At 42.8% G+C, this 18,196-nt stretch overlaps 1 protein-coding gene across 1 annotated transcript in view; it reads right to left on the bottom strand.

Moving 5' to 3' along the window:
• FAM227B (family with sequence similarity 227 member B) overlaps positions 1-18,196 on the bottom strand; it is a 1,066,637-nt gene that overhangs the window by 230,459 nt on the left and 817,982 nt on the right. The window contains 1 exon segment of the mRNA XM_073568466.1: positions 616-630. Coding sequence (XP_073424567.1) covers positions 616-630 — 15 coding nt within the window.

An 18,196-nucleotide genomic window follows, 5' to 3' on the forward strand; every position in this document is an offset into this window, starting at 1 on the left:
GAGGCAAAAATAGAGCAAATGGTGATTTCTGACCATGCACCATTATCGCTAAATTTATTAAAGCAGTATCCAAAAGGAACAGATTATATATGGAGATTCCCAGCATTTCTTCTTAGAGACCAACAATTTAAAGTGGTATTGCAACAATGGTGGGAAAAATATTTGTTTCACAATTCTACAGATAATTACCAGAGGTCTGCTGCCTCGGAATAACCCTTGACTCTGCTCTGTCCTTCAAACCGCACATCCAAGCTCTCTCCACCTCCTGTCGTCTAGAGCTCAAAAATATTTCCAGAATCCGCCCCTTCCTCAACCCTCATTCTACTAAAATGCTTGTACATGCCCTCATCATCTCCCACCTCGAATATTGCAACATTCTTTTCTGTGGCCTCCCTGCTAACACCCTCGCACCCCTCCAGTCCATCCTTAACTCTGCCGCCAGACTAATTCATCTCTCTCCTCGGTACTCCTCCGCTTCTCCCCTCTGCTAATCTCTTCACTGGCTCCCATTCCCTCAGTGTATCCAATTCAAATTACTAATGCTGGCCTACAGGGCCATCTATAACCTGTCTCCCCCATATGTCTCTGAACTAATCCCCCAATACCTTCACTCACGTAAACTCCGGTCCTCTCAAGACCCCCTTCTCTCCTCCACACTTATTTGCTCCTCACCCAACCACCTCCAAGACTTCTCCCGAATAGCCCCCATCCTCTGGAATTCTTTGCCCCAACACGTCCGACTATCAACCACAATCGGATCCTTCAGACGGAACCTGAAAACCCATCTCTTCAGGAAAGCTTACAGCCTGCAATGATCCCCTCTGCCTCCTCACCACTACTAGAGCTACCGCCTCACCATCACTGAAACTGCTGCAACCCCCCAACCTACTGTCTTCTTCCCCACCATCCTGTAGCATGTAAGCCTGAAAGGGCAGGGTCCTCTCTCCCCTCTATATCAGTCTATAATTGTTAGTTTGTTTACTGTAAGTGATATCTGTACTTTGTATGTTACCCCTTCTCATGTACAGCACCATGTAATCAATGGTGCTGTAGAAATAAATAATAATAATGATTTAAAGACATATTGGGAGGCAGGAAAGGCAGTTTTGAGAGGAAAATTAATAGTGTATGTGCATGCATTAAAAAAAAAAAACAACCATCAAATATGAAGAGTTTAGCAATAAGCTAAGGGAAAAATATGTAGTCAAAAATGTTATACGGACATTATTAGCCTTAGATTCAATAAAAAGTGGAGAATAGGCATCATAGACCGGTGTTTAGGAAAGAGTTGTAGAGAATAGGAGTGATAGACCTAGACCGTCATTAGTTACATTAGACGCAGAGAAGGCATTTGATAAGGTAAAGTGGAACATGATATGACAAGTACTAAACAAAGTAGGGATGATGGGTAATTTCAGAAACTTTGTAAAAGTCTTGTATACAAATCCCAAGGCAAAAATCCAAACCCCTGGATATCTCTCTTTAAGCTTCCTGCTCGAGGGATGCGCCAGGGGTGTCCTTTGTCACTGCTTATATTTGATTTAGCACTTGAACCCATGGCACCCTACTTGGAACAACATGAGGTATTTGAAGGGATAAGAGTAGGGGGCATGAGGATCAAAGCCTCATATTTTATGAATGACATAATACCTTATATGTCGGATGTGGAGTGAGATTTGCCAGAAATATTACATCTCTTAGAAGTCTTTGGTAGATTTTCAGGCTTCATCTTAAATAAAACTAAATGCAAAATTCTACAGTTGATAGACAAAAATAGAAATGATGCAGGTTAAAAAAAAAATAAATTTGGTATTACGGTAGCTGGAACGCATATCACATATTTGGGTATCAAGTTAGGTAGAACACTGAAGTCAGTCTATAATTTAAATTCTCTCCCTCTATATCTAAAATACAACAGGAACTGGAAAGATGGCAAAATCTACCTTTGAGCTTATTGGGAAGGATACACCTTTTAAAAACGGTGAGCATTTCAAAACTCATGTATCCACTACAGAAAATACCGGTTCCCTAAAACATGTAGACGTGGAGATGATAAATTCAGCTATCAGGAAATTCATATGGAATGGTCGGAGGCCCCTTATAAAATTAAAAATGTGATGGCAACAAAAGAGGAGGGGGGCAAATCTACCAGACATAAGAAGATACAACCTGGCATGTATCTCCCGGCACATAATGGACTGGTTGAAAGATACTAATAAATTTTCTGACACAGCCCTGGAAAAATCCTGTGTAGATTTGTGTATCAAGTTGCAATATTGCATACTCCACAAAATCTAATGCGTAGCAAAATTAAAAACTCAATAGTATACTGGAACATGATAGCAACATGGAAAGAAATCAGAAAAAGACTAAAGTTATTGTAGAGAATTTCAGGGGATTTGCCCTTGTGGGGCAATTAGGGGAGAACAAATTATTCCAGGAATGGAAGCTGAAGGGGATACTCAAAATAGCTAATTTACTGCACGAGGAAGAGAATAGGTGATTGACTAGAGAAAAGATTGTAGCAAAATTTAAATTAAGTAAACAATAATTTCTACTATTCGAACAAATCAGTGGCATGATTATGGTACATTTGATAAATGTAAGGGAAGAAACTATAACAAAAGCAATGGATACTCTATTATTAGACAGAGCAGGCACAAACAGTATATCTAGAAAATAAATTCTTTGGAAATTAGAAACAGTACAAGTATTTAGGTCATGGGATATAGGCAAATAGAGTAAGAGGAAACTGGGGAAAAAATCCTAGTAGGTGTGACGAGCGTCTGGTGCGAGTCTGGACTGCAATTGAGACAGCACCCCGAGCAACCCCAAGACCCTTTACCCCAATACAGGGATTTTGAATTACAGCAGAGCCCAGGAGGTAGCTGTCTGTATAAGAGCAGTAGACCAGAGCAGGACGGTCGCCAGAAAGGGATAAATTAACAGAACCGAAGAAGTAGTCAGGAGTCCAGGTCTAAACCAGGCGGTACAAAATCAGCGGACAATAGCAGAGTCAAAAATCCAGGCCAAGGTCAGAGTCTTAAACCAAGAGTGCAACAGAGGTACAAAATCAGCAGGCAGTATCAGAGTCAAAATCCAGGCTAAGGTCAGAGTCAGCAATAGCAAATAACACACTAGCACACTGGGGAAACCAAGACTATATCTGGTGGCCTGCAAGACAGGCCCCAAGGTATTTGAAGGATCAGGCTATCCTTCACAGGCTCACAGTCTGATGATGTCATTTGGACTGCCCCCAGGACCAGACCAGATGGTGATGCACCAACACCTTCATGACTGACAGAGGAGTGGAGCCTGCGCCCACCAGGTAGAATCATAGAATCGTAGAGTTGGAAGGGACCTCCTGGGCCATCTGGTCCAACCCCCTACTCAAAGCAGGATTCGCTAAATCACCCCAGACAGATATCTGTCCAGACTCTGTTTGAAGACTTCTATTGAAGGAGAACTCACCACTTCTCGTGGCAGCCTGTTCCACCCATTGATCACTCTGTCAAAAAGTTTTTTCTAACATCTAATCTGTGTATCCTCCCATTCAGTTTCATCCCTTTGCTTCTAGTCTTTCCTTGTTCAAATGAGAATAAAGATGATCCTTCTACAATGTGACAGCCCTTGAGATATTTGTAGACAGCTATTAAGTCTCCTCTCAGTCTTCTCTTTTGCAAGCTAAACATTCCCAAATCCTGCAACATTTCCTCATAAGACAGGGTTAGCAGACCGGTCACCATTCTGGTCGCTCTTTTCTGAACTTGCTCCAGTTTGTTGATGTCTTTCTTAAAATGTGGCGCCCAAAACTGGACACAGTATTCCAGATGAGGTCTGACCAAAGAGGAGTAGAGGGCAGTAATGACTTCATGTGATCTAGACTGTATGCTTCTGTTAATACATCCTAGAATTGCATTTGCCTTTTTTGCTGCTGTATCACACTGTTGACTCATATTCAGTCTGTGATCTATTAGTATACACAAGTCTCTTTCACATGAGCTGTTACTTAGCCCTATTCCTCCCATTCTGTATATGCTTTTTTCATTTTTATTGCCCAGATGTAGTACTTTGCATTTTCCCTGTTAAAAAACATTCTGTTAGTTGCTGCCCACTGCTCCAATTTATGTATATATTTTTGAATCTTTTCTCTCTCTTCTCTAGTATTAGCTATCCCTCCTAGCTTTGTGTCATCAGCAAATTTTATCAGTTTACCCTCAATTCCTTCATCTAAATTGTTGATAAAGATGTTGAACAATACAGGGCCCAGGACAGAGCCCTGTGATACCCCACTTGAGACATTCTTCCAACTGGATGTGCAGCCATTTACGACCACTCTTTGGGTCTGATCACTAAGCCAGTTATGAATCCACCTAACAGTTGCCTTGTTCATTCCATACTTAGTCATTTTTTCAATAAGGATTGTGTGAGGTACTTTGTCAAATGCTTTGCTGAAGTCAAGATATACTGTACTATACCTACAGAATTTCCCTGATCCACCCAATCAGTGATTCTGTCATAGAAGGAAATTAAGTTAGTCTGACATGACTTATTAGTTACAAACCCATGCTGACTCTGTTTAATCACTTCATTCTTATCCAGGTACTTACATACAAGTTGTTTAATAATTTGTTCAAAGATCTTTCCAGGTATAGAAGTCAGACTCACCGGCCTATAGTTACCTGGGTCCACCTTCTTCCCCTTTTTGAAGATAGGAACAACATTTGCTCTTCTCCAGTCTTCTGGGACTTCTGTTCTCCAAGAATTTTCAAAGATTATGGAGAGGGGTTCAAAAATTTCTTCTGCTATCTCCTTCAGTACTCTGTGGTGTAATTCATCTGGACCTGGAGACTTGAATCAATTTAGTTTAGCTAAGTGTTTCCTCACTATCTTTCTGCCTATAGATATCCTGGATTCTTCTGTTCCCTTAATAGGACAGTGAAGAACAGTTGATGTTACATTTCCTTTCTGAGAGAAAACAGATGCAAAATAGGAATTTAAAAGTTCGGCTTTCTCAACATCCTGTCTTACCATTTCATCATTTTAATCCTGTAAAAATCCTATAGCATCTTTGACTTTTCTTTTGCTTTTGACATATCCCCAAAATCCTTTATTATTGCTTTTGATGTCTCTTGCAAGCCTCAATTCATTGTTAGCTTAGATTTGTGCCCTGCAGGTTCTGCAGACAGCATTATATTCTTCTTTAGATATGACTCCCTCTTTCCATTGTATAAACATTTCTTTCTTCCTTTTTAGCATGTGCTTAACTTCTGTGTTAATCCATCCTGGTTTCCTTAAATGCTTCCTATTCTTCCCTCTTTTCGGAATTGTTAACAATTGTGCTTTGAGAATTTCATTTTTCAAGATTTCCCATCCTTCCTGGACATTTTTGTCCTTAAGGATATCCAGCCATTGGATCTCTCCAATTCTCTTTCTTTCTCTTTCCCTCCTGTACTCATTGATCTATGTATTTATAAAGATGTTTCCCTGACCTTTATCTACTACCTTGTATTTTGGGTAATTTTCCCCATCGCAGTGTTGACAGTGTGTCTTGCCCTCATCACCACTGTGCACATCTATTTTTTATCCCTCTATTTCCATGTACTGTAAGTGTCCACATTTTATATGTAATATCAATAAAATATTGTTTTTTATGGATCTTTTTGACTATTTGGCCTTTTTGGTGTTTACCCTCAGGGGTAGGCAAGGGCTGGAGCCAGCTGGCAGGGTGGTTATGGGGAGACTTAGCGCGACCACAGATTTCACATGGCAGTACATAGTCCTTACAATCCTTTACTACAGTGGGCCACCAAAAATTCCTGGTCACCAGTCTGATGGTATTATTGATACCTGGATGCCCTGCAAGGACAGAATCATGTGATTCCTTCAGAACTTACAGGCAAAATGTCGCTGGAACAAACAATTTTTGGGGAGGCGTAGTGTCAGGGGCTTGTTCTGGGGATCTACGGATCTCCTCCAGAAGATCCAAAGACACAGCCGAAACAACAATCCCGTTGGCCAATATTGGAGCTGGTTCAGAGTCCTCGGCCTGTGAGGGGCAAAAACTTCAAGAGATGGCATCAGCCCTTAAGTTTTTAGTACCTGGTCGAAAAGTGATCACAAAATCAAATCTCGAGAAGAACAAGGCCCACCTTGCCTGTCTAGGATTCAGTCTTTTTGCTGACTCCAAGTAGGTCAGGTTCTTGTGATCTGTGATCATGGTGATCTTATGTTTCGCATAGGGATAAATTAACAGAACCGAAGGAGTAGTCAGGAGTCCAGGTCTAAACCAGGCGGGTGGCAGAGGTACAAAATCGGCAGACAGTAGCAGAGTCAAAAACCAGGCCAAGGTCAGAGTCTTAAACGAGGAGGGCAATAGAGGTACAAAATCGGCAGACAGTAGCAGAGTCAAAAATCCAGGCCAAGGTCAGAGTCTTAAACCAGGAGGGCAACAGAGGTACAAAATCAGCAGGCAGTATCAGAGTCAAAATCCAGGCTAAGGTCAGAGTCAGCAATAGCAAATAACACACTAGCACACTGGGGAAACCAAGACTATATCTGACGGCCTGCAAGACAGGCCCCAAGGTATTTGAAGGATCAGACTTTCCTTCACAGGCTCACAGTCTGATGACGTCATTTGGACTGCCCCAGGACCAGACCAGATGGTCATGCACCAACACCTTCATGACTGACAGAGGAGCGGAGCCTGCACCCACCAGATGCCTGTGCAGGAGCCCCTTCTCTGTCACCACCACCCATGGGTGACCCACGGTGCCTTCGAGTGGCCGAGGCAGGAACAGCCGTTCCCAAGTCTGACGGTGACGTGACAGTCCGGTGCCTACCAGTGGCCAAAGCAGGAACAGCAGTCCCTGTGTCTGACGGCGACATGACAGTAGGGTGGAAGAACATTTTGAGTGAGGTTTCGAGGGACACACAGTTTAGGATCATGCATATGTAAGGAGAAGAAGCAAGCCAGGCTTGTCTCATCTATAACAGGCTTGGAACCGTCAGGTCTGTCACCTCAGTTACAGGGGAAGCGCTTAGAGTAACAGGATGTTCCCTGTGCTTGAGAAAGGGGCGTGGCTAAGCAGACAGAAAATGCCCGCAGAAATTCAAACTGTGGAGGCGGGAATGCTGAGCGCGCGTGAATGGTGTGAGGTAATTTCTGCTGTGAGGTGAGGGGGTGGAGCTAAGGGGAGCTGGAGATGAGAGGATGCGCTGACAGGAACTGACCGACGGGGTCCCGCTGACAGGCCGCATGTACCACTTTCCCCGCTAACATCGCTGTCCCCGCCTATTTAGGGAAGTGGACTGACCTATGGACCTGTCTGCAGTAGGAAGGTGAATGCAAAATGTGCAGTAAAAGCACTTGATGTGGACCGCTGTATATGTATGTGGGGAGACAGCTTGAGACAGTGGAAGATGGTAAAGTACTGGGTTTGGCCACTAGGGGGAGACCAGGGACAGCTGGAAAGGGAGACGGTGAAGTACTAGAGTTTGGCCACAAGATGGAGGCAGAGAGCAGTGAGGAAAGGGTTTAACAGCAGCATAAGGCTACAAAACCGCGGAGTCATGGTGGGCGGAGTTACAGGAGCTCTAGAGGGGAAATCCTGGGGAGGGGAATAAATAGCCAGTGAGAGTTTCAGAAGGAAGCCAGTCCAGGAGGAGGAGCTTAGGAGAAGAGGAGAAAGAAGGGAGAGACGGACAGAAGAAGAAGCTCCAGTAGGGACTGAGGAGAGAGACGGTCAGGGGGGTGGCCCTGAGAGGAGAGCCGCAGGACAGAGAAAGCCCAGGGGTACCAGAAGGATGGACTCAGACAGGGGAAGCGCTGTGGCCATGGGCCTAATGGCAGCCACAGTGAAAGAACCGCGAGGGACGTCACTGTAGAGGAAAGGGAAGAAGGTGGAAGGTACCCAGGCCAGTGCGTGGAAGCTGTCGTGCTGCTGTTGTGTAGCTGTGGTCGTCGGGAGGACGGCCAATAAAGAGGACCTGTTGAGTGCACATCGGTTTCTGTCTCCAGTCAGTTTGCGGCGAAAAAGGGACCACCCCCCAGTCGGCGCACGTACCTACACCTACATCAAGGTCCTTGAGAAGACTGTGAACTTGGCCGACGATGCTGACACAACTGCCCCGGCTGACGATACTGACTGGGGAAGGCAAGGTTTGTGTGAGGGATAGCGGTGCTCAACGGTACAACTCAGCAGAAAGAACAGATCACCGTGAACTGTTTTGGGACCGTCTCCCAGGCCCCGATAGTACAAGAATTTTCACCTCTAAGGGAAGAATCTGCCCCTCTTTCTGCCCTGCTAGAACCCTGGGCAATCACCGCCGGCGAAAGGATTGAAAATAAGACATTCTCAACGCCAGTAAAACTTCCCCCATTTTTTCACAAGACTAACAAATCCCCGTTGTGGCTCATTCCAAGTGGCCCCAGTCGAAGTGAGGGGCACATCTGTGACTGGAGCACCAAGTGATAAGTGCATAGTTTACATTTTCTTCCCCTATTAGTTAAAACCCCCTAGAAGTGTTCTTTGTATTAGGGAAGAATTCTCCCCCTCATTTAAATATCTCCCTGCTAGGAGTATCCTCCTGTGAATTAAACCCTTTGTTAACCCTTGGTCTGCCTCTAATCCATTACTGCATCCTGCTACCTGCTCACACATAGAATAATCTTGACCTTTAATATACCAATATCCAAACATATGAGAAATCATCTGACACATCGTCCAAAATGCAAACTTAACCCCTTCACCCCCAAGGGTGGTTTGCACGTTCATGACCAGGCCAATTTTTACAATTCTGACCACTGTACTTTTATGAGGTCATAACTCTGGAACGCTTCCATGGATCCCGGTGATTCTGACATTGTTTTCTCGTGACATATTGTACTTCATGTTAGTGGTAAAATTTCATTCAAATAACTTGCGTTTATTTGTGAGAAAAACAGAAATTTGGCAAAAATTTTGAAAATTTCGCAATTTTCCAACTTTTATGCCCTTAAATCACAGAGATACAGCACACAAAAAACTTGATAACTAACATTTCCCACATGTTTACTTTACATCAGCACAATTTTGGAACCAAAATTTTTTTTTGTTAGGAAGTTATAAGGGTTAAAAGTTGACCAGCGATTTCTCATTTTTACAACACCATTTTATTTTTAGGACCACATCACATTTGAGGTCACTTTGAGGGGTCTATATGATAGAAAATACCCAAAAGTGACACCATTCTAAAAACTGCACCCCTTAAGGTGCTCAAAACCACATTCAAGAAGTTTATTAACCCTTTAGGTGCGTCACAGGAATTTTTTTGAATATTTAAAAAAAAATGAACATCTAACTTTTTTTCACAAAAAAAATACTTCAGGTTCAATTTTTTTTATTTTACCAAGGGTAACAGGAGAAATTGGACTGCAAAAGTTATTGTGCAATTTGTCCTGAGTATGCTGATACCTAATATGTTGGGGGGAACAACTGTTTCGGCGCATGGCAGAGCTCAGAATGGAAGGAGCGCCGTTTGACTTTTTCAATGCAAAATTGGCTGGAATTCAGATCGGATGCCATGTCACGTTTGGAGAGTCCCTGATGTACCTAAACAGTGGAAACCCCGTACAAGTGACCCCATTTTGGAAACTAGACCCCCCAAGGAACTTATCTAGATATGTGGTGAGAACTTTGAACCCACAAGGGCTTTACAGAAGTTTATAACGTACAGCGGTACAATTAAAAAATCATATTTTTTCCACAAAAATGATCTTTTCACCCCAATTTTTATTTTCCCAAGGGTAACAGGACCCTAAAAGTTATTGTGCAATTTGTCCTGAGTACGCTGATACCCCACATGTGGGGGTAAACCACTATTTGGGCGCATGGCAGAGCTCGGAAGGGAAGCAGCGCCATTTGACGTTTTTGACTGGAATTGAGATCGGACATCATGTCGCGATTGGAAAACCCCTGATGTTCCAAAACAGTGGAAACCCCCCACAAATGACACCATTTTGGAAACTAGACCCACTAAGGAACTTATCTAGATGTGTGGTGAGAACTTTGAACCCCCAAGGACTTCACAGAAGTTTATAACATACAGCCGTACAATTAAAAAATCATATTTTTTTCACAAAAATGATCTTTTCACCCTCAATTCTTATTTTTCCAAGGGTAATAGGACCCTAAAAGTTATTGTGCAATTTATCCTGAGTACGCTGATACCCCACATGTGGGGGGTAAACCACTATTTGGGCGCATGGCAGAGCTCGGAAGGGAAGCAGCGCCATTTGACGTTTTTGGCTGGAATTGAGATCGGACACCATGTCGCGATTGGAAAACCCCTGATGTACCAAAACAGTGCAAACCCCCCACAAATGACACCATTTTGGAAACTAGACCCCCTGAGGAACTTATCTAGATGTGTGGTGAGAACTTTGAACCCCCAAGGGCTTCACAGAAGTTTATAACATAAAGCCGTACAATTAAAAAATCATATTTTTTCCACGAAAATGATCTTTTCACCCTCAATTCTTATTTTTCCAAGGGTAACAGGACCCTAAAAGTTATTGTGCAATTTGTCCTGAGTACGCTGATACCCCACATGTGGGGGTAAACCACTATTTGGGCACATGGCAGAGCTCGGAAGGGAAGCAGTGCCATTTGACGTTTTTGGCTGGAATTGAGATCTGACACCATGTCGCGATTGGAAAACCCCTGATGTACCTAAACAGTGGAAACCCCCCACAAATGATACCATTTTGTAAACTAGACCCCCCAAGGAACTTATCTAGATGTGTGGTGAGCACTTTGAACCCCCCAGTGCTTCACAGAAGTTTATAACCCCCGGGCGTGAAAATAAAAAATTCGTATTTTTTCCACAAACATGATCTTTTAGTCACCATTTTTTTATTTTCCCAAGGGTACCAGGAGAAATTGGACCCCAAAAGTTGTTGTCCAATTTGTCCTGAGTATGATGATACCCCATATGTGGGAGAAAACTACTGTATGGACACACGTCAGGGCTCGGAAGGGAAGTAGTGACGTTTTGGAATGCAGACTTTGATGGAATGGTCTGCGGGTGTCATGTTGCCTTTGGAGAGCCCCTAACGTACCTAAACAGTGGAAACCCCCACAAATGACCCCATTTTGGAAACGAGACCCCCTAAGGAACTTATCTAGATGTGTTGTGAGCACTTTGAACCCCCAAGGGCTTCACAGAAGTTTATAATGCCCGGGCATGAAAATAAAAAAATCGTATTTTTTCCACAAACATGATCAATTAGTCGCCAATTTTTTTATTTTCCCAAGGGTAACAGGAGAAATTGAACCCCAAAAGTTGTTGTCCAATTTGTCCTGAGTACGCTGACAGCCCATATGTGGGAGAAAACTACTGTATGGACACACGTCAAGGTTCGGAAGGGAAGTAGTGACGTTTTGGAATGCAGACTTTGATGGAATGGTCTGCGGGTGTCATGTTGCCTTTGGAGAGCCCCTAACGTACCTAAACAGTGGAAACCCCCACAAATGACCCCATTTTGGAAACGAGACCCCCTAAGGAACTTATCTAGATGTGTTGTGAGCACTTTGAACCCCCAAGGGCTTCACAGAAGTTTATAATGCCCGGGCATGAAAATAAAAAAATCGTATTTTTTCCACAAACATGATCAATTAGTCGCCAATTTTTTTATTTTCCCAAGGGTAACAGGAGAAATTGAACACCAAAAGTTGTTGTCCAATTCCCTGTTGAGAGGAACAGAGGCCGCTATTTGCAGACCGGATATAACTTCAAGAGAAATGTGCTGTCTTCCAGGTGCAAAAATTAAAGATGTGTCTGACAGGATATCAGGACTCTTCAGACCTACAGATGACTACCCATTCCTGCTACTACATGTGGGGACAAATGACACCGCAAAAAATGACCTGGAAACCATCTGCAGAGACTTTGAAGACTTAGGCAAGAAAGTGAAAGAACTGGGAGCGCAGGTGGTCTTCTCTTCCATCCTCCCAGTGGATGGCCATGGAACAAGGAGGTGGAATAAGATTCTGCAGGTGAACAACTGGCTACGTCGATGGTGCCGTCAGCAACGATTTGGATTTCTGGATCACGGAGTGAATTACTTATACGATGGACTACTTGCTAGAGATGGGGTGCACCTTACGAAGACTGGAAAGCATGTATTTGGAAGTCGCCTTGCTACACTTGTAAGGAGAGCTTTAAACTAGAACAACATGGGAAGGGAAGCAAAAGACCAGAAAAAGCCATACACCTGACAAATGCTATTGAGAACTCTGCTATTAGAAGTGGAAGGCAAGAACAAAGACAAAAGAATCTAATTAATAAAAATATTGGAGAAAGAGAAACCAATCACAATCTAAAATGTTTCTATACTAATGCACAAAGCATGGGCAACAAACAAGGAGAATTGGAACTACTAACACAGGAAAAGAAATATGATGTCATTGGAATCACTGAAACTTGGTGGGACAATACACATGATTGGAATACAAGACTAGAAGGATACAACTTATTTGCAAAAAACAGACTTGATAAACGAGGAGGAGGTGTCGCATTGTATGTTAGAAACGCGTATATCTGCACAGAGATTGAAGCTTCAGAGACTGGAAGTTCTGTGGAAACTGTTTGGGTAAGAATACAAGGACAGAACAATGGAAAGGACACCATTGTAGGCATTTACTACAGGCCGCCTGTGCAAGCTGAAGATATGGATGAACTCTTTATGCATCAAATGGCCAAGTTCTCCAAAAAATATGACATAGTTGTCATGGGAGATTTCAACTATCCAGACATTTGTTGGAAATCTCTCTCAGGCAAAACTAACAGGTCAAGGAAATTCTTATCCTCTCTTGCTGACAACTTTATCTTCCAAAAGGTAGGGGAGAAAACAAGGGGAACTGCTACCATGGATCTAATCCTTATAAACAGGGAGGAAATGGTTGAGGAGGTAAAAGTGGCTGGGACCCTAGGAGGTAGCGACCATGCTATTTTAGAATTTTGGATAACTAGAGGCGGAAGACCTGTGAAGACTCAGACGTCAAGGTTAGATTTCAGAAAGGCAGATTTTAAGGGTTTCAGAAAGAGAATTGGAGGGATCCAATGGCTGGATATCCTTAAAGACAAAAATGTCCAGGAAGGATGGGAAATCTTGAAAAATGAAATTCTCAAAGCACAGTTGTTAACAATTCCAAAAAGAGGGAAGAATAGGAAGCATTTAAGGAAACCAGGATGGATGAACACAGAACTTAAGCACATGCTTAAAAGGAAGAAAAAAATGTTTATAAAATGGAAAGAGGGAGGCATATCTAAAGAAGAATATAATGCTGTTTGCAGAACTTGCAGGGCACAAATCAGATTAACTAAAGCTGAAAATGAATTGAGGCTTGCAAGAGATGTCAAAAGCAATAATAAAGGATTTTGGGGATATGTCAAAAGTAAAAGAAAAGTCAAAGATGCTATAGGATTTTTACAGGATGAAAATGATGAAATGGTAAGACAGGATGTTGAGAAGGCTGAACTTTTAAATTCCTATTTTGCATCTGTTTTCTCTGAGAAAGGAAATGTAACATCAACTGTTATTCACTGTCCTATTAAGGGAATAGAAGAATCCAGGATATCTATAAACAGAAAGATAGTAAGGAAACACTTAGCTAACCTAAATGAATTCAAGTCTCCAGGACCAGATGAATTACACCCCAGAGTACTGAAGGAGATAGCAGAAGAAATTTTTGAACCCCTCTCCATAATCTTTGAAAATTCTTGGAGAACAGGAGAAGTGCCAGAAGACTGGAGAAGAGCAAATGTTGTTCCTATCTTCAAAAAGGGGAAGAAGGTGGACCCAGGCAACTATAGGCCGGTGAGTCTGACTTCTATACCAGGAAAGATCTTTGAACAAATTATTAAACAACATGTATGTCAATACCTGGATAAGAATGAAGTGATTAAACAGAGTCAGCATGGGTTTGTAACTAATAAGTCATGTCAGACTAACTTAATTTCCTTCTATGACGGTATCACTGATTGGGTGGATCAAGGAAATGCTGTAGATATAGTATATCTTGACTTCAGCAAAGCATTTGACAAAGTCTCTCATAAAATCCTTATTGAAAAAATGACTAAGTATGGAATGGACAAGGCAACTGTTAGGTGGATTCATAACTGGCTTAGTGATCGGACCCAAAGAGTGGTCGTAAATGGCTGCACATCCAGTTGGAAGAATGTCTCAAGTGGGGTACCACAGGGCTCTGTCCTGGGCCCTGTATTGTTCAACATCTTTATCAACGATTTAGATGAAGGAATTGAGGGTAATCTGATTAAATTTGCTTATGACACAAAGCTAGGAGGGATAGCTAATACTAGAGAAGAGAGAGAGAGGATTCAAAAAGATTTAAATAAACTGGAGAAGTGGGCAGCAACTAACAGAATGATTTTTAACAGGGAGAAATGCAAAGTACTACATATGGGCAATAAAAATGAAAAAAGCATATACAGAATGGGAGGAATAGGGCTAAGTGACAGCACATGTGAAAAAGACTTGGGTATACTAATAGATCACAGACTGAATATGAGTCAACAGTGTGATGCAGCAGCAAAAAAGGCAAATGCAATTCTAGGATGTATTAACAGAAGCATACAGTCTAGATCACGTGAAGTCATTATTTCCCTCTACTCCTCTTTGGTCAGACCTCATCTGGAATATTGTGTCCAGTTTTGGGCACCACATTTTAAAAAAGACATCAACAAACTGGAGCAAGTTCAGAAAAGAGCGACCAGAATTGTGACCGGTCTGCAATCCCTGTCTTATGAGGAAAGGTTGCAGGATTTGGGAATGTTTAGTTTGCAAAAGAGAAGACTGAGAGGAGACTTAATAGCTGTCTACAAATATCTAAAGGGCTGTCACATTGTAGAAGGATCAACTTTATTCTCATTTGCACAAGGAAAGACTAGAAGCAATGGGATGAAACTGAAGGGGAGGAGACACAGATTAGATATTAGAAAAAACTTTTTGACAGTTAGAGTGATCAATGAGTGGAACAGGCTGCCACGAGAAGTGGTGAGTTCTCCTTCAATGGAAGTCTTCAAACAGAGGCTGGACAGACATCTGACTGGGATGATTTAGCGAATCCTGCTTTGAGCAGGGGGTTGGACCAGATGGCCCAGGAGGTCCCTTCCAACTCTACGATTCTATGATTCTATGATTCTATAATTTGTCCTGAGTATGCTGACACCCCATATGTGGGAGAAAACTACTGTATGGACACACGTCAGGGCTCGGAAGGGAAGTAGTGACGTTTTGGAATGCAGACTTTGATGGAATGGTCTGCGGGTGTCATATTGCCTTTGGAGAGCCCCTAATGTACCTAAACAGTGGAAAACCCCACAAATGACCCCATTTTGGAAACGAGACCCTCTAAGGAACTTATCTAGATGTGTGGTGAGCACTTTGAACCCCCAAGGGCTTCACAGAAGTTTATAATGCCCGGGCATGAAAATAAAAAAATCGTATTTTTTCCACAAACATGATCAATTAGTCCCCAATTTTTTCATTTTCCCAAGGGTAACAGGAGAAATTGGACCCCAAAAGTTGTTGTCCAATTTGTCATGAGTATGCTGACACCCCATATGTGGGAGAAAACTACTGTATGGACACACGTCAGGGCTCGGAAGGGAAGTAGTGACGTTTTGGAATGCAGACTTTGATGGAATGGTCTGCGGGTGTCATGTTGCCTTTGGAGAGTCCCTAATGTACCTAAACAGAGGAAACCCCCACAAATGACCCCATTTTGGAAACGAGACCCCCTAAGGAACTTATATAGATGTGTGGTGAGCACTTCACAGGGCTTCACAGAAGTTTATAATGCCCGGGCATGAAAATAAAAAAATCGTATTTTTTCCACAAACATGATCAATTAGTCGCCAATTTTTTTATTTTCCCAAGGGTAACAGGAGAAATTGGACCCCAAAAGTTGTTGTCCAATTTGTCATGAGTACGCTGACACCCCATATGTGGGAGAAAACTACTGTATGGACACACGTCGGGGCTCGGAAGGGAAGCAGTGACATTTTGGAATGCAGACTTTGATGGAATGGTCTGCGGGTGTCATGTGCGTTTGGAGAGCCCCTGATGTACCTAAACTATTGAAACTCCCCACAAGTGACCCCATTTTCGACACTAGGCCCCCCACGGAACTTATCTAGATGTGTGGTGAGCACTTTGAACCCCCAAGTGCTTCACAGAAGTTTATAACGCTCGGGCGTGAAAATAAAAAAATTATTTTTTTCCACAAAAATGATATTTTTGCCCCCAATTTTTTATTTTCCTAAGGGTAACAGGAGAAATTGGACCCCAAAAATTGTTTTGCAATTTGACCTGAGTAGGCTGATACCCTACATGTGGGGGTAAAACACTGTTTGGGCGCATGGCAGAGCTTGGAAGGGAAGGAGCACCATTTGACTTTTTCAACTCAGAATTGGCTGGAATTGAGATCAGACGCCATGTTGCATTTGGAGAGCCCCTGATGTGCCCAAACAGTGGAAACCCTCAATTCTAACTCCAACACGAACCCCAACACACCCCTAACCCTAATCTCAGCCCTAACCCTAACCCTAACCCTAGCCCTAACCCTAACCCTAGCCCTAACCCTACCCTAACCCTAGCCCTAACCCTAACCCTAACCCTGATGGAAAAATGGAAATAAATACTTTTTTTATTTTATTATATTTCCCTATCTAAGGGGGTGATAACGGGTGGTTTGATTTACTATTTATGGCGGTTTTTATGTTTGGCGGCTGTCACACGCTAAAAGACGCTTTTTATTGTAAAAATAGTTTCTGCATCACCACATATTGAGAGCTCTAAGTTTTCCATATTTTGACCCACCGAGTCATGTGAGATCTTATTTTTTGCGGGACGAGTTGACGTTTTTATTGGTACCATTTTCGGGCACGTGACATTTTTTGATCGCTTTTTATTCCGATTTTTGGGACGCAGAATGAACAAAAACCAGCGTTTCATGAATTTCTTTTGGGGGGGTGCGTTTACACCGTTCCGCGTGCGATAAAATTGATAAAGCGGTTTTATTCTTTGGGTCAGTACGCTTACAGAGATACCTTATTTAGGTAGTTTTTTTATGTTTTGTCGGTTTTATGCAATGAAAACTATTTTATATAAAAAATAATTATTTTTGCATCGCTTTATTCTGCGAGCTATAACTTTTTTATTTTTTTGCGGATGATGCTGTGTGGCAGCTCGTTTTTTGCGGGACAAGATGACGTTTTCAGCGGTACCATGGATATTTATATGCGTCTTTTTGATCGCGCGTTATTACACTTTTTGTTTGGCGGTATGATAATAAATCATTATTTTTGCTTCGTTTTTTATTTTTATTTTTTAAGTGGTTCGCTAAAGGGGTTAACTAATGGGACAGTTTTATAGGGCGGGTCGTTACGGACGCGGCGATACCTAATATGTGTACTTTTATTGTTTTGTTTTTTTTCATTTCTAAAAAATGGATTTATTTGGGGGAATATTCTGTCACAGGCACTGCAGAAGGCTTCCTCATGCCTGCGCTTTGCAGGCACTGAGGAAGCCAGCTTCCTGCAGGCTCCCGAAGGCCCCCGTCGCCATCTTGGATTCGGGGGCCTGCAGGAAAGGAACCCCCCGCAGCAGCGCTGCACATTGCGCTGCCGTGGGGGGCTCAGGGAAGCACGGAGGGAGCCCCCTCCCTGCCGATGCTTCCCTTTAACCCCCGGTACACCGCGATCATGTTTGATCGCGGTGTGCAAGGGGTTAACGTGACCGCCCCTGACACATTGTGCCGGGTGTCAGCTGTGATAATCAGCTGACACCCGGCCGTGATCAGCGGCGCTCACCACGTGGGCGCCGCTGATCGCGGTAGACGTACTATCCCGTCCATGGGCATAGGGGCCCGGGTCCCATGGACGGGATAGTACGTCTCATGTCAGGAAGGGGTTAAAGATTCAGACTTATTACATTGGTTGTGGAGTTGCTCTAAAGTACAAGAATTCTGAGAAGACATAAAATTGGAAAATACGGGTGTTAAGAGTTTTCCTCTATATCCGTTACCATTTCTTTTCCATTACTGGAGGAGTGAAGAAGGTGTACAACAAAAAGAGAAGGAAAAACTAACTCCAATATTCCATACAATCAGTTTAATAGCCAAAAGAAGCT

This window comes from Dendrobates tinctorius, unplaced genomic scaffold (genome assembly GCF_039654945.1).
Source record: "Dendrobates tinctorius isolate UK_male_01 unplaced genomic scaffold, ASM3965494v1 ptg000022l, whole genome shotgun sequence".
NCBI classification, from domain to species: Eukaryota; Metazoa; Chordata; class Amphibia; order Anura; family Dendrobatidae; genus Dendrobates; species Dendrobates tinctorius.